Raw genomic sequence first — 20,967 nt, 5'->3', positions numbered from 1 at the left:
GGAAAGGACACATATTTGGGGAATCAAAGGCTTCATGCAGAAAATAATACTTGGTCTCTTTCATAAGGGAAGTGAGGCTTCTGTGAGGTAGGAGGAAGGTAGGAGTGTTTTATCATTGATACTTTAGAATCATCAATGGTCATTTTGTTGATTACAATTCATAAAGTTTTTTTTATCTTTCCAGTGTTATTGATAAATTGTTCTCCTGGTTCTGCCCATGTTATTGTTCATCAGTTTATAAAAGACTTCAAAACAGTATTATAAAATAATATAAATTTTTTCTTCAGCTTCTGCTTATTTCACTCTGCATCAGTTTACTTAAGTCATAAATATTTGTGTACATATAGTACTTTTCCCCATTTCTTTGCTGTCTTTTGGGTATAGGCTTAGCAGTGGTATGGCTAGGTCAGAGAGCACATACTATTTAGTAACTTTTTGTACATAATTCTTGTGATTCCAAAAGACTCAATAATATAAACTGAATTTTGAATATTATATTCTTTTTAATTAATAGAGAATGTATTTATTTTAAAACTTGAGAATTTGAATTCAATAACAGATTGTATTGAATTTAAAATTATCCTTATGTCTCTGTTAGGTCCTCTTTCTCACTTTTTTTTTTTTTTTTTTTTTTTTTGTTTTGTTATCACCCTTGAGACATATAACCCTTTTTGCCTACATATGAATTTTGTCATCATTTTTTCTAGTTCTAAAAAATAATCCTTTGATAGTTTGATAGTTACCTTTGTGATAAGATGAAACAATTTGTATTGCAGCAGTGTTTAAAATTCTGTATTGCTTTTTTTTTTTTTTTTTTTTTTTTTTTTAAAGCTTTTTGTTTTCAAAACACATGCATGGAAAATTTTCCAACACTGACCCTTGCAAAATCTTGTGTTCCAAATTTTCCCTCCTTTCTCCCCATCCCCTCCCCTAGATGTCTGCATTGCTTTAATTAATAACATTGAAAATCTCTGCTAAAATGTAAGGAAGGATAAAAAACATTATAGCACTATATCTGGAATCAATAAGATTAGTTGGTTAGTCACCTAATATAGCTCCATAAGTTTAGCAGTTGGGTCAAGTAAGTTTTAATAGTGAAAGAAAGGGATAGTGACATTGGACAATGGGACAATGAAGAAAGAGATGTAGAACTTGAGGTTCAAGTAAGGAAGATCCTGCTTTTGTGGGAGGGTGAGAAGAGAACTTTGTGTAGCACATGAGTATTGAATAGCAAAGGATGATAAGAGGTCACAGTCTTTCATTAGATAGTAATAAGCAATAAACAGATAAGCAGTGAGATCAGAGGGAAGGTAAATGTTGCCTATGTCATCATTTTGTTTGATCGGGATCTGTATTCAGTTTTATCTAAAATCAGTGAAAGAAAAAGCTTTTCTAATTTTAAACGGTTTTCCTGGATTTTTTTTTTTATTGTACTTTAATGTTTGCTTTCCAGTGATAATATTCAACAATATCTAATGACCAATAATGTACCAGAGGCAGCTACTACTTTAGTATCCATGGCACAGCTGGATATTAAACTTCAGAAATCATCATGTTCTCATCTCCTTAGTTTTGTTAGGTCCACTGTTAAATTTTGGCATAAAATCCTCAAGGACAAGCTAACGTGGTAAGTAATATACTCATGTTTAATATTATGGAGGGTTTATTTAGTTTTATATTTTAACTAAAATATACTAGTAAAAATTTTCTATTGCAGTGACTTTGAAGAAGTATTAACACAGCTTCACTGGCCATTCATTGGGCCCCCTCAACCTCAGAATGTTGGCTTAAGCAAGATAGCTGGTACCCCAGAGATATATAGTAACTTGGAGACACTGTTCTGTCAACTTCTGAAACTTCAAACCTCGTATCTTTTTGGAACTAACACTTTTTATACAATTAGTATATGATTAAAGAGTACAATCTTTTAAAAATACATGTGTGTATATATGCATGAGCACATATGTGAAACACATGTATGTGAGAGAGGGAAGGAGGGAGAGAGTGATGAACTTCAGAATTAACATTGTTATGGGGTTTGGACCTGATCTTCATGTATCCTTGCAGAAAATGTAATGTCCTCTTTTAAAACATTGTATATGAGTAGAGTAAGAATTTCAAAATGTTTACTTTACCTAAGAGACTTGCATTTCCTTCAGTAAGAAAATGGTGCTTTTAAATTATAATTTCCATCATACTTTTAGGTTCCTTGAAACAAACATTTGAAATCAGTCAGTAGATATTTTATGTGCCTGGTATATTTTAGAAATTCTTCTAGGTACTGGAAATTCATAAACAGAAGAGAGAAAACCCCTGCCTTCAAGTAGCAGACCTTTTATTTAGCAAAATATGGCCATATGTAGGTATATAATATACCAGTGGTCTATGGAAAGGCTTTTCAGAAAAGGGTTAAAACTCTGAATGCAACTGACTTAGGGAATCTGACCCTTTATTCCCCATTCTACCAAGAGGGAGTCAAGGTTTTGGTTTTGTTAATGCTTTCTGGCTCTTTATGTCCCCACATCACAGTAGAATTCAGTATCTTAATGGGGGAGAATAGAATTTTTTTTCTTGAAAGATATTTTGTGTATTTGTTTTCTTTATAACTTCATTTGTCTTGTTTATTCTGTTATCTTTAAAGGAAAGACTGACAAATTGACCTTATTGGGTCAGCTTTGAAGACATTTACTATACACCTATTAGAATGTAAAGTGAAAATTTATATAAAAAATAAGAAATGTTTCTAACATTTACATTGTAGTAGTAGAAACTTTTTTTTGTACACAGGCATGAAAATATTTTTTGAATGATTGAGGTGTGTGTAGTAGAAGTAGCATTAGAGTTAGATTCAGAAAAGGGATTCATATTTGGCCTCCGAGGGTTGCTAGCACTGTAAGCTGGGAGTTAGCCAGTAAACATTTATTATGTGCCTGCCATGTGCCAGGCACTGTGCTAAATTCTGGGGATACAAAACAAAGTAAATAAGGGCAGTCAGTCCCTGCTCTGGAGGATCTCACAATCTAATGGGAGAGATGATATGTAAATAACTAAGTACAAACCAGCAGCATATCAGATGAATTGGAAGTAATCAGTAGAGGGACAACACTAGAATTAAGAATAATCTGGAAAAGATTCCTGTAGAAGATGGGATTTTAACTGAGACTTGAAGGAAATCAAGAAGTAAAGATGAAGAGGGAAAGTATTCTATGCATGGGGAATAGTATTCCATGCAACTACAAACCCTAAAGTCTGGTGGTGGTGTTTGTCTCCTGAGGAACAGCAAGGAGACCAATGTCCTTGTTTCATAGAGGTTGTGGGAGGGAGGAAGGTATAAGAAGATGTAAGAAGGATGGAAAGGTCGGAGGAAGGCCTTTGAACTCCAAAGAGAGGATTTTAAATTTGTTCCTAAGGATTATGGGAACCACTGGAACTTATTAAGTTGTGGGGAGGGATACCTTTAGATTTTTGCTTTGACTCTATTTTCAGTGGAGGATGGTATGGAGTTGGGAGAGGCTTGTGGCAAGCAGAACTACAAAGTAGCTATTACAGTAGTATACAGGTGGCAGCAGTGTCAAAAGGTAAAAGGAAGTATATGCAAGATATGTTAAAAGTTTTAATTGACAGGCCTGGGCAACTGAATTAGTTGTGAGGTGTGAGTGAAAGGAAGGAGTCAGGGTACACTTAGGTTTTGGAGCCCAAGATACCTTTCACAGTAACAGAGAAGTATGGAAATGGAGAGGATTTGGGAGTAGAGAATTAGTTCAGTTTTGAACATGTTGAGTTTAAAATGACTACAAGATATTTAGGTATTTGGAGGTGCAAGCATGGAGGTCAGCAAGATTGCTAGATAAGCAATATGAGAATCATCAGCATAAAGAGAATATTTGAATCCATGGAAGAAAAGAAGGATAAGGTTAGAGTCCATTGGGACCACCATGGCTAGCAGGTCTGACCTGAATGAAGAGCCAGCAAAGGAGATTGAAGGGGAGTGGTCAAACAGGTAGGATGAACCCCAGGAGGAGTATCTCAAAAAACCCAGAGGAGAGAGTATCAAAAAGAGGGCTGTCAACAGTATCAAAGGTTGCAGAGAGGTCAAAAAGAACAAGGACTGAGAAATGGCCATTAGATTGGGCAATTAAGAGATTAGTTAAAACTTTGGAGAGAGCAGTTTTGGGTGACTGATGAGATTGATAGTCAAACTGTAGAGAACTAAGAAGAGAATGAGAGGAAAGAAAATGGAGGTTCCTATTTTAGAAAGTATTTATCTTCTCTGCTCAGTTTCCTCATCTGTAAAATGAGAACAGTAATGCCTTTAATGCTTATCTTATGAATAATATTTGTTGGGAAAAGCACCATAACAGTTGGACCTTATCATTGTCATCATTATCATCCTTATCTATATTGCTAGTGATGTTTTAGATGATTGATGAACGAACAAATGAAAAAAAGTAGGCTCTTACTTTTTGCAAAGCATTGAAGATACAAATGGAAAAGGAAGACAGTCCCTGTCTTGCAAGATCTAATTGTGAAGGCATATGAAAGATTTTATTTGTAAATCAGATAAAAAGGTCCTTTAGGTTACAGCATTAAAGCAGATGTTAATATCTCTTTTTTAATGTCATTTCCACAGAAAAAAAATCATACACATTTCTGATCTGGGACCATTTGATGATGTCAAGGACTTTGATGATAAATCCTAGATCCTCATAGCAATGTTTTAGCACAATCTAACCTGCAGGAATAGTTGACAGGCTATATTTCCACAGAAATGGCTTCTCAGCATGATGGCTGTAGATACTAGACTGAGTTTCAAGTGAAAAAAGTAAATAGTCAACTCTTTGAGCAAGATAACATTTATTAGTAGGGTCATGTTGCATGACAATAAATGGATCAGTGGCTTACCTCCATTTATGCCAAAGATCCTAAGCAAAAGGATGATTCCCTTTCTATAGGTTTTGGGGAATATAGGACAAAAAACAGAACAGGGTAGATGATATCACGGGATTAAGAGCAACGTGATTGGTTACAGAGTCATGATGCTGACAACAACATGATTGGCTAGAAGCTTAGAAGTTGGGTTTAACAGTAGCTCCCTCTTCTGTGAGTCCAGATGCAAAATGGTAAACCATCCTTGACAGCTTGGGATTATAAAGATATTAGGCCAAGCTCCCTTGTGTTTACAAGCAGTCTTCAAAGTCCTAGTAGGAGGACTGATTTTCAAATTTAATTCTGTACGGAGTTCAGAGAGGAAGAACCATGACTTAAGCAGTTAAATGACAAAAGTAATTCATTGTAAACAGGATCAGCACAAAGCATTGTTCTTCCAGAGCTCTTCAGTTCAGGGTCCTAAGCTATCTCCATCAGGATTTGAAAGGAGAGGTGGTCCTGTTGGTGGTGATAGTTTGATTTGCCTGGCACAAGCAGCCTCCTGTCTTTCTCAAAGCTTCTTGCTATTTTTGCTAGTCTGGTTTGCCTGCCCAGTAGTTGTAGTGATGATTGGTCTCTTCTCCACTGAGTTGCTTCTCACAATGATGGCTATGAAGGCTGGACCAGAAGAAGGATTGATTGTATGGGGAATACTACCATTCCCGGTGCTCTTTTGCTTATCTTCTCTTTGGAGGCAGAACCAGCAGTTGCTGATCGTTGTAGTGAGGAAGCCGAGTTCCTTCTCCACAATGATGTAGCAGGGTGCAGGGATTGGTTGGGAAGCAGATCTGGGCATTTGAGGAACATGGCTCTTCCCAAAATTTGTGGATTCAGAATCCAAGACTATCAAGGTTTAAGGGAGGAATGGTAATTAAGTTGGTGGTAGAGGTTTGATTTTGCCATGCAGATGGGGATCATTGTACTGATGAAAATTATGACTCCTCTATTTCATGTTGTTATAACTTTTAATCATATTTTACCATAAATCTTTTATGGAGGATTTACCCAGATTAATGGAAACTGTTCTTTTTTATTTTATATTTTCAGAATACTAAGCTGCTGCTTGAGTTGGCTATGAATGTTACAGTCGAATAATTTCACTTATTTCAGTATTAATTTTTTAAAAATTTTAATGTGTTACATTTTTGTTTGTTTTTAACATAAATTTTTATTGATGTGATTTTTAAAATATTGCTAAATCCCAAATAAATAATAATTTTAACCAAAAGGAAAAAAAAGGAAAAGGGGGAAAAAAATCAGGAAAAATAATCAGTTTTTCAAAAAAGCATGAAAGTATGTACAATACTATGCTCATGGACTTCTTGCCTCTACAAAAGGGTAAGATAAGAGTGTTTTCTCATACCTTGTTTGGAACTCTTTGTAATCTTGCATCATTCATTTTTTTTATTATCGTTTGTGATTGTTTCCATTTATATTATTGTAGTCCTTGTATAGAGAATTTGGACTCAATTCATTTTTACATTAGTTCATGTAGATTTTTTTTGCTTATCTGTAGTCATTATATTTGTCATTTCTTAAAACACTGTAATTTGCTATTTCATTCACATACCACAATGTGTTTAATCATTCCCTAATCAATGAATATCTATTTTGTTTCTGGTTCTCTTCTATTTCTGAAGTGCTACTATTAATATTTTGGTGTATATTGGGGGCTTTCTTTTTAGCAGCAGCTTCTGGGGGGGGACATATAAATATAGTAATCATAGAATCTCTGAGTAAAAATGATTAAAATGTACATGTTACATTCTAATGCTGGACATTTTTTGTAAACTCATGATTTCTAAACATAATTTTTGGGACTTTTACCTTGACTTAATCATCTCAGAGATGAATTACTGACTGAACCAAAACAACTTCCAGAAAAATATTCTCTTCCAGCTTCACCTCTGGTCATCCTTCCCATTCAGATTATGCTGACTCCCCTCCAGAAGAGGTTCAAATATCACTTCAGTGGGAATAGACAAACTAATGTTATAAGCAAGGTGTGAAATTACCATCTTTCATATGAGTTTTTTGTTTGCATCAAGTATTCTTTGTATATATTCTTCAGAAGTTTTAAATGAAAATATGACTTCATTTAGAAACTTTGGAATTAATATGTTTTGTTCTCTAAAAATCCAGATTCCTATAGTTTGAATGAAATTTACTCTAGAAAAATGCATTTATGGAAAGTGATGTGCATAAGTTGGGCCATTTATGTCACACATTAACACATTGACATGATGTAACATGACTGCTTTTACTATACCTTTAACTACTTAATTACCTTTTGCAAAATAAGAATATAAGAATGTTTTTATTTTGTTTTTTTGCATCCACATACATTTTAGTGCTTGAATTCTTCTAAGTTGGGAAAGAAGAAAAATGTTAAACAGGGAAGCTCTTTGATTAGAGATTATTCCCAATTGTGTAACTTTCATTTATTGTCCATATCTATTCTTCATCCTGAAGAAATGGGAAGCAATCTTGCATACACTTGTTTTCATGGAATAATAACAATATTAAAAACCTCACTGTTCAATGCATTGTATGTTCAAATGTTAAAATATGATTTGTCTTTCTATAATTTGAAAATAAACAAGGATTTAACGAGTATGGGAGATATATACTTTTTTAAAAATTTACTTTTGTTTTGTTAAAACTTTTGGAGGAGAAAAGAGAAATAGAACAAAGTAGAATTAGAGGGAAGTTTAGTCTAGAAGAGGACAAGTCAGTGAAGTTGAAGTTGTAGAGGGACAGGAAGGAACTTGTGTTAATTTTTTTTTTTTTTTTAAATCAAACAGCCTTTGTAAAAACCAATATTCTGCCCTCCAACTTTTTACTCCATAACTGCTTGGCCTGTCAACTAGAAATACTGTCATGAATCATTCTCAGAGACATATATTCTACTTCTTTAGGGAAAGAGTAAAATTTGGTGGAAAAAGACAATCAAAATTCAAAATGGTTTTTTATTTGTTATCAAAATTTCATTATATGTAGCTCCAATCTAGAGAGGGTTCTTTTGGGCAATTTAATGAATTGCCTTTGACTTTCGGCATTGAATTCTGATGTTAAAGGGATAAAGGCTTAACACAGACTGGCTTATCATTTCCCTTTAAACAATTTTGAGAAATTATTTTAATTTTTACTTTAAAAGGATAAAAGCACATAAAAATCATATTTTAAAGTGCCCATTCCATTTTTCTAAGCATTTTTTAAAAGTGTGTTACTAGCTTTTAGTATCATTTTTTAAAGTTGTGGATACTGAATTAGTACATTTAAACATTTTAGTGCCAAATACTAGATAAGTACAAAATGTAGGACAAAAATATTCTTTCAAATAGAATGATTTTTTATTGACCTTAGTGAGGTTAATCATGATGCTGCATTATGCAATTAAAAACATTTATTTTGTAATTTTAATTTTAATCTATAATTTTATGACTTTTTTTTTTCTTTTTTAGCCTGAGTGGTACCTGACTCAGGTACTTATGTGGATTGGAAACCATGCTAGGTTTCTAGATGAGAAAATTCAACCAATATTAGATAAAGTAGGCTCTTCTGTAAATGCAAGGGTAAGAAAACCCCATTATCAAAGTGCTCATTTTAAAGTTAATGTATTATTAGATATTACTAACATGTTATTTACATATATGTGCTTCTGTTTCTTCTAGCTAGAATTTTCTCGTGCCCTTATGATGCTAGTTCTTGAGAAATTGGCTGCCGATATTCCTTGTCTTTTGTATGATGACAATCTCTTCTGTCACTTGGTGGATGAGGTACTTCTGTTTGAAAGAGAGCTACAAAGTGTTCATGGATATCCCAGCACCTTTCCTAATTGTATGCATATTCTCTCAGAAGAAACCTGCTTTCAAAGATGGTTAACTATGGAAAGAAAATGTAAGAAGCTGTATTATTATTAGGCTTGGGAGGGAGACATGGTATATACATTTATGGTTTATCGTTTTTGTGCTTTTCCCCTGACCTAGAAAGATGGGAAGCAGGGAGACCAATTAGGAAACTATTCTAATAGTATAGATGAAATGTGATGATAGTTTGTATGTACTAATGTAATGGCCATGGGAGTAGAATGAAGGTAAGATAATTTGAGATGCCATGGAAGCAAAACTGACAGAACTTTGGAGATAGAGAAGAGAGATGAGGAGGAGAGGGAAGCCATTAAGATGTCTGAGGTTATGAATCTAGAAGAGTAGGACTAGGGTGCTCTTCTTAACATAAGTAGAGAAGTTCAGAGGAGAGAGACAGGAATAAAGGGAAAGAGAATGAGTTTTCAGTCTTTGTGCCATCTGATTCATTTCCTCCTTGCCATGAGAGCCAGGCAGGGAAACTAACAAAGATATAGGTTGAAGTGCATAAGGAAAAGATGAGGCAAACATTTAAGAAGAGTGGTTGTGTTGACCTAGAAGCTACAGAAACAGAGATGAGAAATGTAGATCTTTGTACACAGTCTTCTATTTCCATCTCTGAAATATTTTAATAATTCAGAAGAGATCTTGGGAATTTATGTGTATATGAAAAATACTGCTATACTGCCCCAGATAAAAGCAAATGAGAAGAAATTTCATAAAATACTGTTTAGGAGTCATCCTTTCTGGGATACCTGATTCAGAATTCTGCTATCGACTAATAATAAAGAACTCTTACCATTAGAATCTTCTTAGATACATCTAGGACACTCCATCCTTTGATATAAGAACTACATAGCTGAAATAATTTTTTTTTGGTCTGGGCTTCACCAAGCCAAAGCAGACTTACTTTCTTTTTCTTCCTGTGGAATCTTACTATTTTCCAAACATTGCACTGTTTCTATTTTTACTGAAGAGCAGACAAATATCTTCTGTCAGAAATACAAGGGTTGAAATAGATCAGAGGTTCCTAACTTGGTCTGAATAAAATTAAGAAATTTTTGATAAATATGTGTTAATAGAATAGATTTTCTTTGTAAACCCATTTTTATATATTTAAAGTCATAATTTTTAAAAAGACTTCACCAAATGAAAACGATCTGTGATATACAAAATATTACATTTTCAGAAACCTATCTTGACTCTAAAATTCTCTGATTCTGAGAATGGTGTGAGAAGAGTCACCATGGTAGAGAGGGACATGGTGTTAGGAAGACCTGAGTTCAAATCTTGCCTTAAGATCCTTAATTAGTTATGTGAACTTGAGTAGGTTACAACTTCTGCCTGCCTCAGTTTTCTCACCTATGAAATAAAGGAGTTGGACTTGGTTTGTAATAACTTTCTGAATTTTAAAGCTATGATACTATGATTCTAGATTCCTTGATTTGTAGTATTTGCAATATCAGAAAAATTCCAATGATGGCATTTGAATCAATTAAATATAATTATTTAAAACACTTTTTGTCAGTAATAAGTTTTGTTAAAATAAGGTTTGATGTAATGTTGGCAATGAATAATGATGAGTGTTCATTTTCAGTGTTGGTTTGCTTGTTTTATTATTTTTTTAAATCATGATCTTTCCTAAGAAACTTGATTTTGAAGATGAGTAATATAAAAGTGACATCGTTTTGTATGTATTTCAGTTGCTCTTCAGAAGATGGACTCAATGCTTTCATCAGATGCTGCCTGGGTTTCACAATATAAGGACATCACAGATGTTGATGAAATGAAAGTTCCAGATTGTGCAGAGACATTTATGACCCTGCTGCTGGTTATAACAGGTGCTATTCAGATGTATATTTCCAAGTAATTGAAATTGGGAAATCAGGGAGCAACACAAGAGCCATCAAATTTAAAATTTGGATTTTGGCAGATTGTGGACCAATTTTCCATTTCTGAAATATTTTAATAATTCAAAAGAGACCTTAGGAATTTATATGTATATGGAGAATACTGCTGTACTGCCCCAGATAAGTCAAATGAGAGGAAATTTCATAAAACATAGGGTTTAGGAGTCTTTTTCTTAAGTGTCTCCAGTAAATACTTGATAATTGGTTGATTAGTATACTCGAGTATAAGTTATCAAAAATAAGGAAGAGATGATTCTTTTGAATTGGGAAAATGATGGTTCTTTTTGAATTGGGATAATAATGAGAAGCATTCTTCATAATATTTATAAAAGATGTCGTGTCAGAGGAAGATACCACAGTCTTTGTCCATTGTTTCTCCAGATGCTTTCTCAGGTTCTCCACCTCTGTCCCAGTTGTCCCAGTTGTCTCAGCTGTTCCAGCACTGCCCAGCTCATCTCTTAAGTTTTCATACTTGTCTCCTGGCAGTAACAGTTCACCAAAAAAAAAGGGGCTCCAATTGTATATTGTAGCCAATTTAATTTCCTGTGCTTTTTGAAGGAAAAAACCTAATTTGGGCACATCAGATTTAAAACAGAGCCCCAATGTCTTTTTAACTTTTCTTTGCAGACAGGTATAAGAATCTTCCTACAGCTTCTAGAAGGCTTCAGTTCCTGGAGTTACAGAAAGATTTAGTTGATGATTTCAGGATACGATTAACTCAGGTTATGAAAGAAGAGACCAGAGCTTCCCTGGCTTTTCGATACTGTGCAATTCTTAATGCTGTCAACTACATTGCAACAGTACTAGCAGACTGGGCTGACAATGTTGTAAGTGGATGTTTTTTTCTATTTTAAAAATATAATTCTAAATTATTTTCATTTTTTCAAAAGTTTAAATATATTAAGGATACTATTACTAAAATTTTAAGATATATGAGGTATAGGATATATAAGGTATAGGATTTTCTCAACTTGAAACCTCAAGTGTGATAAGAACAAGAGCCAACCATTCCACTAACCATACAGTTTATAGTTGATGGCATCAGCATTGTCTTTAGGGAGAGTTTTTTGTTCTACTTTATTCCCAAAATAAATATACATAAGTTTGATTAACTTTAAAATAATTTCTAAAATTAAAAAAAGCTTTAAAATCACTAGGAGTCATTGCTTCAATTCTTTGGCTATAACTTGGTAGATGTTTTGAACTTGTTAATAGCAATTATTTTGACAGAGACTTGTATGATTATTATTTTTTATCTTAATCACTCACTTTCAGAAAAATGTCATACTATTATGGTTTTAAAATAGTTTTTAAAAGTTATTCAAGAATTGCAAGGGCAAATTATTTGTGATTTTTTTTTTTTTTTTTTAGTTTTTAAATTATTATATTCAATACAACCATTTAATTTTTAGTGAATAATCTATCCTTTGCATTGAAAGTTTTTTTTCTGATGAAAATTAAACAATATGGAATGAAATTCCAAATAAAACCATAAAATTAAGATACTTTATATTTGTACCTACTATATCTTCTTCCAATTTCTTTTCCATTTGTGTACTTAGTTTTGCTTGTACTTTTGAAGAGGAATATATTTGTGTAGTCTGCAGACTAATATAAGTATCATATAGAAATTTAACCAGTTTTTCTGTTGCTACATTAATTGCCTTGCATGACTTTTCATAAGTATTTGTAATTTTGATGTTATTTTTTATAATGCAATAACATGCCATTGCATTGATATACCATAATTTATTCAACCATTCTCCAAGAATCATTGAAACATAGGCTGGTTTCCAGTTTTTAGTAGTTACAAATAAAATAGCTAATATATGGGAGGAAGTATTTAGTCAGGAATAATTCTGCTCTTAAAGTCAGGAAGCTGTAGGATCAAAGTCAGTCATTTAATATCTTAGAGCCACAGGAAACTTCCAGAAGTTCAGTTTTTTTTTCCTTTTTCCATTAAAAAACTCTTTCTATTCATTTTTCATGTTGTTTTGAAATCAAAGACATTAGATGAGAGAAAAAACCCAAAGGGTCAAATACAATTGAAGATTGATATGTCTGAGTAGTTCTCAGCTTTACAGAATAATTGGTCTTCATTGGTGGAGGGTGTTTCCACACAGATTTTTTTCCCTATATTGATGAAAATCAAAGGTGCAAAATAACAAAAGCAATTTGTGCTAGCAGAACAGAGCAGGGTTTCTTAAAGTTTTTTCACTTATGACTCTTTTTCCCCTGAGAAATTTTTACATTATCCTGGATATATCGATATATAAAATAGGTACACAAATCAAACATTTACTACTAATAATTTTGCAATCCCACATTCAATTCCATGATCTGATATGGGGTCATGACCCACAACTTAAAGCAGCTTTGTAATAGGGTATGATCCATTTTATATATCATTGTATATTGCCAGATAGCTCCCCAAAAGACATACATTTGTTACATTTGCACCAAGAATGTATTCAAGTGCTTCTTTTTCAGAAAACTTGGAAGGGTCAAATACAATTGAAGATTGATATGTCTGAGTAGTTCTCAGCTTTACAGAATAATTGGTCTTCATTGGTGGAGGGTGTTTCCACACAGATTTTTTTCCCTATATTGATGAAAATCAAAGGTGCAAAATAACAAAAGCAATTTGTGCTAGCAGAACAGAGCAGGGTTTCTTAAAGTTTTTTCACTTATGACTCTTTTTCCCCTGAGAAATTTTTACATTATCCTGGATATATCGATATATAAAATAGGTACACAAATCAAACATTTACTACTAATAATTTTGCAATCCCACATTCAATTCCATGATCTGATATGGGGTCATGACCCACAACTTAAAGCAGCTTTGTAATAGGGTATGATCCATTTTATATATCATTGTATATTGCCAGATAGCTCCCCAAAAGACATACATTTGTTACATTTGTGCACCAAGAATGTATTCAAGTGCTTCTTTTTCAGAAAACTTGGAAGGTTTTTTAAAAAATTTTATTTCTTTGGTATTAGATAATTTAAAGAAGTTTTCAACTGATTCACAACAATTTGTTTCCTTTAAAAATGGTTTTACCATTTGACCATTTTTTTCCATTGAAGAACTGACATTTTTCATACAGATTTGGAACTGAGACCTGTACTTGAATAGGAACTCTACTTATATATTTGAGAGGTGGCTAATCTTCATTTAAAAACTTGTGTCCACTATGTTCCAGCAATTTTCTTACCCTCATAGTATGCTCTATTCCTATGGCCCTTTTCTTTGATTATTTCTTCCTAAAAACCTCAATTTAAGGAAAGTACCCAGACCAATCCCTGCTTTTCATCTCCTTTTATGTATTTCCTTCTTTCTTTAGAATGTAAGCTTCTTGGGAGCAGGGAATGGCTTTCTGTTTATAGTTGCATTTTCTAGCACAGTGTCTGGCACAGTACCATAATAATAAAAAACATAATGGCATTAATAAGTGCTTGTCAACTTGACTCACTCACTGTACATTCTATTTTTAGATAGTTTCAAGCCAATAGGAAGTTTTTCCTTACTTTTCATAAAATGGATTCAGTGCTTTCATGAGACACTGCCAGTGTCTTGCAGTATTAGAAGCCCAAAATTTTTCTGCAACTACCACCTAATTTAGAATAATATTTTTAAAAGGTGGAGAGGGTTTTTTACTTAACAGCTCTTTAAAACTTAAAGACAACAATCATATCCTCCTATAGAATATTTTCTTATATTGGCTAACTGTCCTTTCCTTTCAACCAGTTTTTACTTTGGCATTAGATTTTGTATCCCTTCACTCTCTTGGTTACATTGACTTTGTTGATTTTCATCAGGTTTATTTATCGAGAAAATTATTTTCCAGTGTATTTATTTTCTTTTTGAGAATTGTTTTTTATCATGCAAAATCTTTTTTTCCCTTTAAATTAAATGATGACATCTTTCAACTGTGGCCTAACCTATGTAGAATACAATGGGACTGTAACTCCCTTTTCTGGAGTTGCTTCTAAATATTCCTGACCAAGATCCCATTATCATTTTTGGCTTCTACATCACACTTGACTCATCTTGTCCCCCAAACTATATTTTACATTGTACCCCTTATTCTGTATTTGTGCAATTTCTTTTTTTTTTTAATCCCAAGTATAGGATTTTACATTTTTCTTTTTTTACTAAATTATATTTTAAATATTAATATTGGTCTTCAATGGAAATATAAGTGAACTTTATTTTCTCATCATTTCAAAGTAATGATTTTTGCTCTCAAAGCAAATCTTGAATCTTTTTCTACTTGAATCTTTTCTTTTTCCAGTATTGCATTACATAATTATTCTAATTTATGTTAGTTGTATAGTTCTTAGGTCCTCTCTAGCTCTTTGGCTACTCTTTCCTGTTTCTTTCACCCAACATTCTCTCTTGTTGCTTCTAGGTAGGAAAATAAGAGCCTTTTTGACCTAATTATGATTTATATGTATCTTGGGAAATTCTAGAATACTTTTTATATGAAAGCTAAAGTCATTTCCTTACATCCCTATTTCCTTAACTGTTTTGTCAGCACTTTGGCATTTATCTAAATGTGAGAAGGGGATATATAAAAGAATATATATATATAAGAATATATATATATATATATATATATGTATATATATATGTGTATATATATATATATAGTATTTTCCTCTTAAATTTTAAATCATTTGTTAAAAAAAACTTTTCATGTGAATATTTTTCACTATGTAAATATACTATGTAATGTAAAATTAATTTCCTTAATATTTCTTTAAAATTTCTTCATTCTTAATTTATTCTTGGGATATCTCCTAAACCAGTAATGCTTTTATCAGTATGTTTCAATTATTATATGGTCACATTACTTTGTGGAATGATGTCTTATGTTTATCTTTTTCTTATGTCTTACAATATATGTTTTTTAGCTTTTATCAAAATGTTCTTATGCTATACCCCTTACTCTGGGTGTTTCCAACATCACACACACCACACCTACCTCTATTTCTATAATTAACAAAATATGAAAGTTTTTGGTCTGAATTAATATTTTAAATACCTGAATTTTACTGTTAAATGTCTAAAAAAGCAAAGCCCTGTCATAATTCATGTTTTATTCAATTGTAGCCAAAGAATTTGGTAAAACCAAAATATTTGCAGTTTATTAAAGTGACATTTATTACATCGTTACCTAATTCACAGGATTTTGAGGAAAATGCTTTACAATTTACCAAATACCATATAAAAGTGAATTTATTACTACTTTGAGGTCAACAAAATGCCTGCTGCTCCTAAAATGATTTATGATGGTATTTTTGCCACTTAGTGCTATCCAGAATTTTAATTGGAAAAAAAAAGATAAAAATAATATAGTCACTTTCTGACTGTATACATATGTGTTTGTATATTCAAATGTTTAGGTATGTGTACATACGCACATATATTCTTGATTATTCAAATTTTACTTAGCTCAATGAAAATTTTATATATACAGTAATTTTATGATTTCCCAAATGTTTGTTAAAACTTTTTCCTGCTTGTTTTTCTATCACCTTCATTTCCAACTATATTACTTCCCCACTCAGTGAATCTTCCTTTTTAACAATAAGAAAACAATGTGTATCAGCAAAACTTAACCAGACATTAGCTAAATCTGATACTGTTTTGGAGTTTGGGGAGGGACATGTGTTTTTTGTACATGTGTACTTATATATGTATATATACATATACTACTATGTTAGAATATATAAACTTTTTTTTTTTTTTTTTTTTTTTTTTGGCTTTTAGTTCTTTTTGCAACTTCAGCAGGCTGCTTTGGAAGTTCTTGCAGAGAGTAAGGCTCTCAGTAAATTGCAACTAGGGCAGCTAGCCTCTATGGAGAGCTCAGTTTTCGATGATATGATCAACCTCCTGGAGCGCTTGAAGCTTGACATGTTGACTCGTCAAGTAGATCATGTCTTCAGAGATATCAAAGATTCAGCCAAATTATACACAAAAGAAAGGTGAGTTTTCTCTATCCTCATTTATAGGAATCTTTTTAATCTCAATTCATCAGAATTAAGTTTTTTGTAATAACATCTGTTTAGAATTAACATCCAGAATCATTAGAGAATGAGCTATCCTGAATATTAGAGGGTTAATAGCTCTTTATACTTTAGTCCCATTAATTTGAAATTTTCCAATTAAATCTTTAAAGGATAGTTTATATTTTTTGCCATTTTAACCTGAGTTTATGGAAAATAACTTACTTTCTTGATTTGATCTTGATCAATTGTTGAATAATATAAATGGACAAAGCTGAATGGACTATATACTACTGTGTCCTCTCCCAACCACTCCTGTAGTTAGAAAGTATATAGGTATCTGCCCCAAGGGACTTTTAAATGCTGACCGCAGACCTTCAGAACTTTGCGTTCTCTTGTTTTTTTTTTCCCTCCATTCTCTCATTACAATGTCAGTTGCCTTTGACCTCTTCCAGGTTTTGCTTCCCTGACTCTTGCCATTTCTGACAGCAGCTTTTCCTGGTCTTTTCTGTATTTTCTCATTTCGTGATTTTTAGTTGAAAAGGATGATTTATATACATCATGTCAAGTCAAAGTTTTAATTATTTTCAGTAATCTGACCATTCACAGCCTTTATGTTTTTGTTTCTTCTCTGCCAAAAATACTATTTTTTTCCTTCCCTTTCTGGGTTTTTAGCTTACCATTAAGATTGCTTAAAAGTGGCAGGAGGATAGTCTCAAAGTGAGATTTTGAATATATTTAAAATCTTATTAAACACTTTGAACCTTTAAAATATTCAGATATGAAAATGTCACTACTGCTAGTTGTTTCATTTGGGTTATTACTACAAAAACTGAACATTTATTTTAAATATTGATCTAATAGTCAAGTAGCTGATTCATAGTAACCACTATTAATATGGCATAAAATCTTTAGTAGTTTTCTTTAGGATTTGTCCTGTTTTAATTTTATTCAACTGATAACCAAGGCTTAGGTTTTTTTTTTTTTTTAATTCAAAATAATTCCCATATAGTTTGAGTTAATTTTGAAATTGTTACAGCTTTAAAAAATAAATAAATAAAATAACTTTTGCTATGTAGATTTTTCAGCAGTGGACTGCGGTTTTGGTTCTTTCAGGTGGTTGTCTTTGCCCTCACAGTCAGAGCAAGCAGTTATGTCTCTGTCAAGTTCAGCTTGTCCATTGTTGCTTTCTTTAAGAGATCATCTACTTCAATTGGAACAACAGCTTTGTTACTCCTTATTTAAAATTTTCTGGCAAATGCTTGTAGAAAAGCTGGATATATACATCTATCAAGAAGTAAGTAGATCGCTTAGTTGACCTTCGGTTAATATTTGTGGAAAAAAGTCTCTTTCATGGGATAAATTGTTCTTTCTTTACACAGATAATTCTTGCAAATTACTTCAATGAAGGAGGAGCAGCTCAGCTTCAGTTTGACATGACTCGAAATCTTTTCCCTTTATTTTCCCACTATTGCAAGAGACCAGAAAACTATTTCAAGCAGTAAGTGAATTGCAGATTTGTTAAATTTAACTAGTTTTGCTAGTTAGTTGGATCAAGTTGATTTCTTTTTTTTAAAAAAGATAAGGCTGATAGTGGTAGGCTGTCTATATAAGGTGACAAAAGTACAGGAATCAATTAAATTCAGCTAACTATAATGATAATACTATAACCCAATTTAAATTGCCCTATAAGATTTTTTAATTGGATTTCCTCCCACTTACCTCTTTAAATACCACTTTGTGTTTGGTCAGTACTAAAGAAATAAAATACTTGGTCCCTGCTTTTTCAGGGAACTTAGTTGAAATGAAAAGGAGTGAAATCTTGGTTTTTACCTGACTTTTTATTTAATATTTAAATTTTGCATGATTTTATGTGACAAAGTATAAAAATAATAGCTTACACATATGTAGTGATTTACAAAGTGTACTTCTCACAACATGGACCTGACCTGAAGTTTTATTCATTACCTATTTAAACCTGATTGTAAACTTGGTTATCATTATATCATGAGGTCTGGACCTCAGAATTCATTGGTACAGAGAAACTCCTTCCCACATATATCGTTTAGCAATTTTTTTAAAATATAGAGCCTTTTTTGGAGTTGCCTGAGTTACTTTTTACAAGTAACTGTTAAGAATGACTCAGTCGGGGCTCTGCTTTCCAACTCTGCCAAATGTGTCTCATTTGTATGAAGTAAATTCAGAAACAAGTGCTTCCAGGATTGATTTTAAAATTGAATTATTTTTTAAAAAACCAAATCTAAATACAGAATAACACACTGGTAGCTAATACAATAAAAGAAAACTGTAACAGTCAATACTGCCCTATTTTCACTTTAGTCTTTTTCTGTCTCTGCTTCTTAATTTTTCTCTTTCCTCATATCCCAAATCTACCTTTATATAGGCATGAGATCTTGACTAATAGCAAAGGAAGTATATACAGTAGAAACAGATGAGCTATTGAAAATTAAAACAAAAAATTTCATTTTGAAAGATTAGTAATATTTTTATTTAGCTTTAATGGGGCTAAAAGCTATAATGATTCACATAAAAGTTTTCTAAATATACTTAATACACTTTCATTTTGGGAGGGGCTTAAGTCTTGAATATAACCTACATCATATTTTTTATTGTCTCAGAGAAGGATAGAATTTGGAACTCAAAACAACAACAACAACAAAAACCCAACAATGAATATTTGAACAAATGTAATTGGGGAAGAAATATATATTTTTAAAGATCATTAAGCTATTAGTAAGGGGTAACTTAGTATCTCGAAATGAAATTACTTTATAAGAATGTAAAGAAGTTTTTGTTTTGTTTGCCTTCTCCATCTCTTAAAAATAGTATCAAAGAAGCCTGTATTGTCTTGAATTTAAATGTTGGATCTGCCCTACTTTTGAAGGATGTACTACAGTCAGCTACAGAAGAACCTACTGCTACAGCAGCATTAAATGAACTTGGAATTTATAAACTAGCTCCCCAAGATGTTGAAATTCTACTTAATTTAAGAACAAACTGGCCCAACACAGGAAAATAATGCAAGTCCTTTTTCAAAAGGCTTTTGATTATAATTTTTTTAAAGAAGTTAAATAAATAAGTAAAACTTGATTCAGAATTGCTTAATGAACTTTTGTCTGCATTATTTCATAACTGACTGCACTATAGTAAAGTACTGTTTAATAATTTTTTTCCTACGTGTTTCAGCATTTACATAATATGAACTCACTAAAAAAAAGCAGCTGCATCCTTTCTATATTTTTTGTATATATACCTCATTGTTTCATGTTCTCATTGACCTTCCTAAACACTTAATTTTTTTTGATCTAGCTGGTTTTCTTCTGAAATCAAATGCAAAATATCTGTATAATACTTTAACCAGCTAATTTTGTTCATTATCCTAATAAAACATGGTATTGGTCATCCTTACCAGAAATATCATCTCTCTTTCAATAATTAAGGTTTTGGTTTTTTTTTTTTTTTTTTTTTTTTTTTTTTTTTTTTTGTTATGTATGTGAGTACTGATCTTAGAAACCATCAAACAATTCTCTCAATATAGCAAAGGAGCTAGCTCATTAAAGGCATAGCTTGAGCCCTAAGACAAAGACTTTTTTTACACTGAATAAAGTTAGTGAGACCTAAAACCTTGTGTTATGAGAAGCTTTGAAAGTTTAGCAAGACTTGCTGTCATTCCCTAGAAGTGAAATAGAAGTTGAGTTCAAAGTAGTTAGGAATAAAGACAGTGCTGCCTTTAGATACCCCACCTACCAAGCCATTCTAGCATTTGCCTCAGTCACCATCATCTTTCTCTTGTTTACTGGAGTCTGTCATCCTGAAGAAATTAATAATTGAACCCATCCATTCATATGAGTGAAGATTATCTCACTGAAGTCCCAGAAAATGAGAACACAAATGTCATAGTAAGCACATGTTGATCAATGCTTATTACCTCCATTCAAGTCACTTGAAATTTGGGATGCTATGGTTACAGAATAGCCCTTTTGCCCAGATGGTATATTCTTATATATGCATGCATTTACTGGACTATAGACGTGATAAAAACTGTCTGGTAAAGACTTAGGAGATCTTCAGATTTTATTTTGATAGCCCTATCATCTAGCACTGGATCTTTCCTACCAGTTACTTAAATAATGTCTCTTCATAAAGGTCATCCCTCATCTTTATTAAGAAAATATCCTAAAGAAACAGAGGGATTTAAATAGATTCCTTTTGCAATGGCTGTATCT

The 20,967-nt window shown here is 32.3% G+C and overlaps 1 protein-coding gene across 4 annotated transcripts in view; it reads left to right on the top strand.

Annotated features, from left to right (window-relative positions):
* Positions 1–20,149, top strand: part of RINT1 (RAD50 interactor 1) — a 30,081-nt gene extending 9,932 nt beyond the window's left edge. For 3 of the 4 annotated variants that reach the window (XM_074268389.1, XM_074268393.1, XM_074268390.1), the window contains exons 4-14: positions 1,454–1,627; positions 1,718–1,867; positions 6,773–6,929; positions 8,391–8,501; positions 8,601–8,826; positions 10,496–10,633; positions 11,330–11,529; positions 16,485–16,699; positions 17,837–18,017; positions 18,103–18,221; positions 19,568–20,149. In XM_074268389.1, coding sequence (XP_074124490.1) covers positions 1,454–1,627; positions 1,718–1,867; positions 6,773–6,929; positions 8,391–8,501; positions 8,601–8,826; positions 10,496–10,633; positions 11,330–11,529; positions 16,485–16,699; positions 17,837–18,017; positions 18,103–18,221; positions 19,568–19,760 — 1,864 coding nt within the window. In that variant the 3' untranslated portion in view covers positions 19,761–20,149. The remainder of the gene's footprint in view (positions 1–1,453; positions 1,628–1,717; positions 1,868–6,772; positions 6,930–8,390; positions 8,502–8,600; positions 8,827–10,495; positions 10,634–11,329; positions 11,530–16,484; positions 16,700–17,836; positions 18,018–18,102; positions 18,222–19,567) is intronic. The other variant, XM_074268392.1, reaches the window with a different exon arrangement.
* Positions 20,150–20,967: the final 818 nt, after the last annotated feature.

Source organism: Sminthopsis crassicaudata, chromosome 5 (assembly GCF_048593235.1).
Source record: "Sminthopsis crassicaudata isolate SCR6 chromosome 5, ASM4859323v1, whole genome shotgun sequence".
Classification (NCBI taxonomy): Eukaryota; Metazoa; Chordata; class Mammalia; order Dasyuromorphia; family Dasyuridae; genus Sminthopsis; species Sminthopsis crassicaudata.
This window is presented reverse-complemented; position numbering and strand designations above follow the sequence as displayed.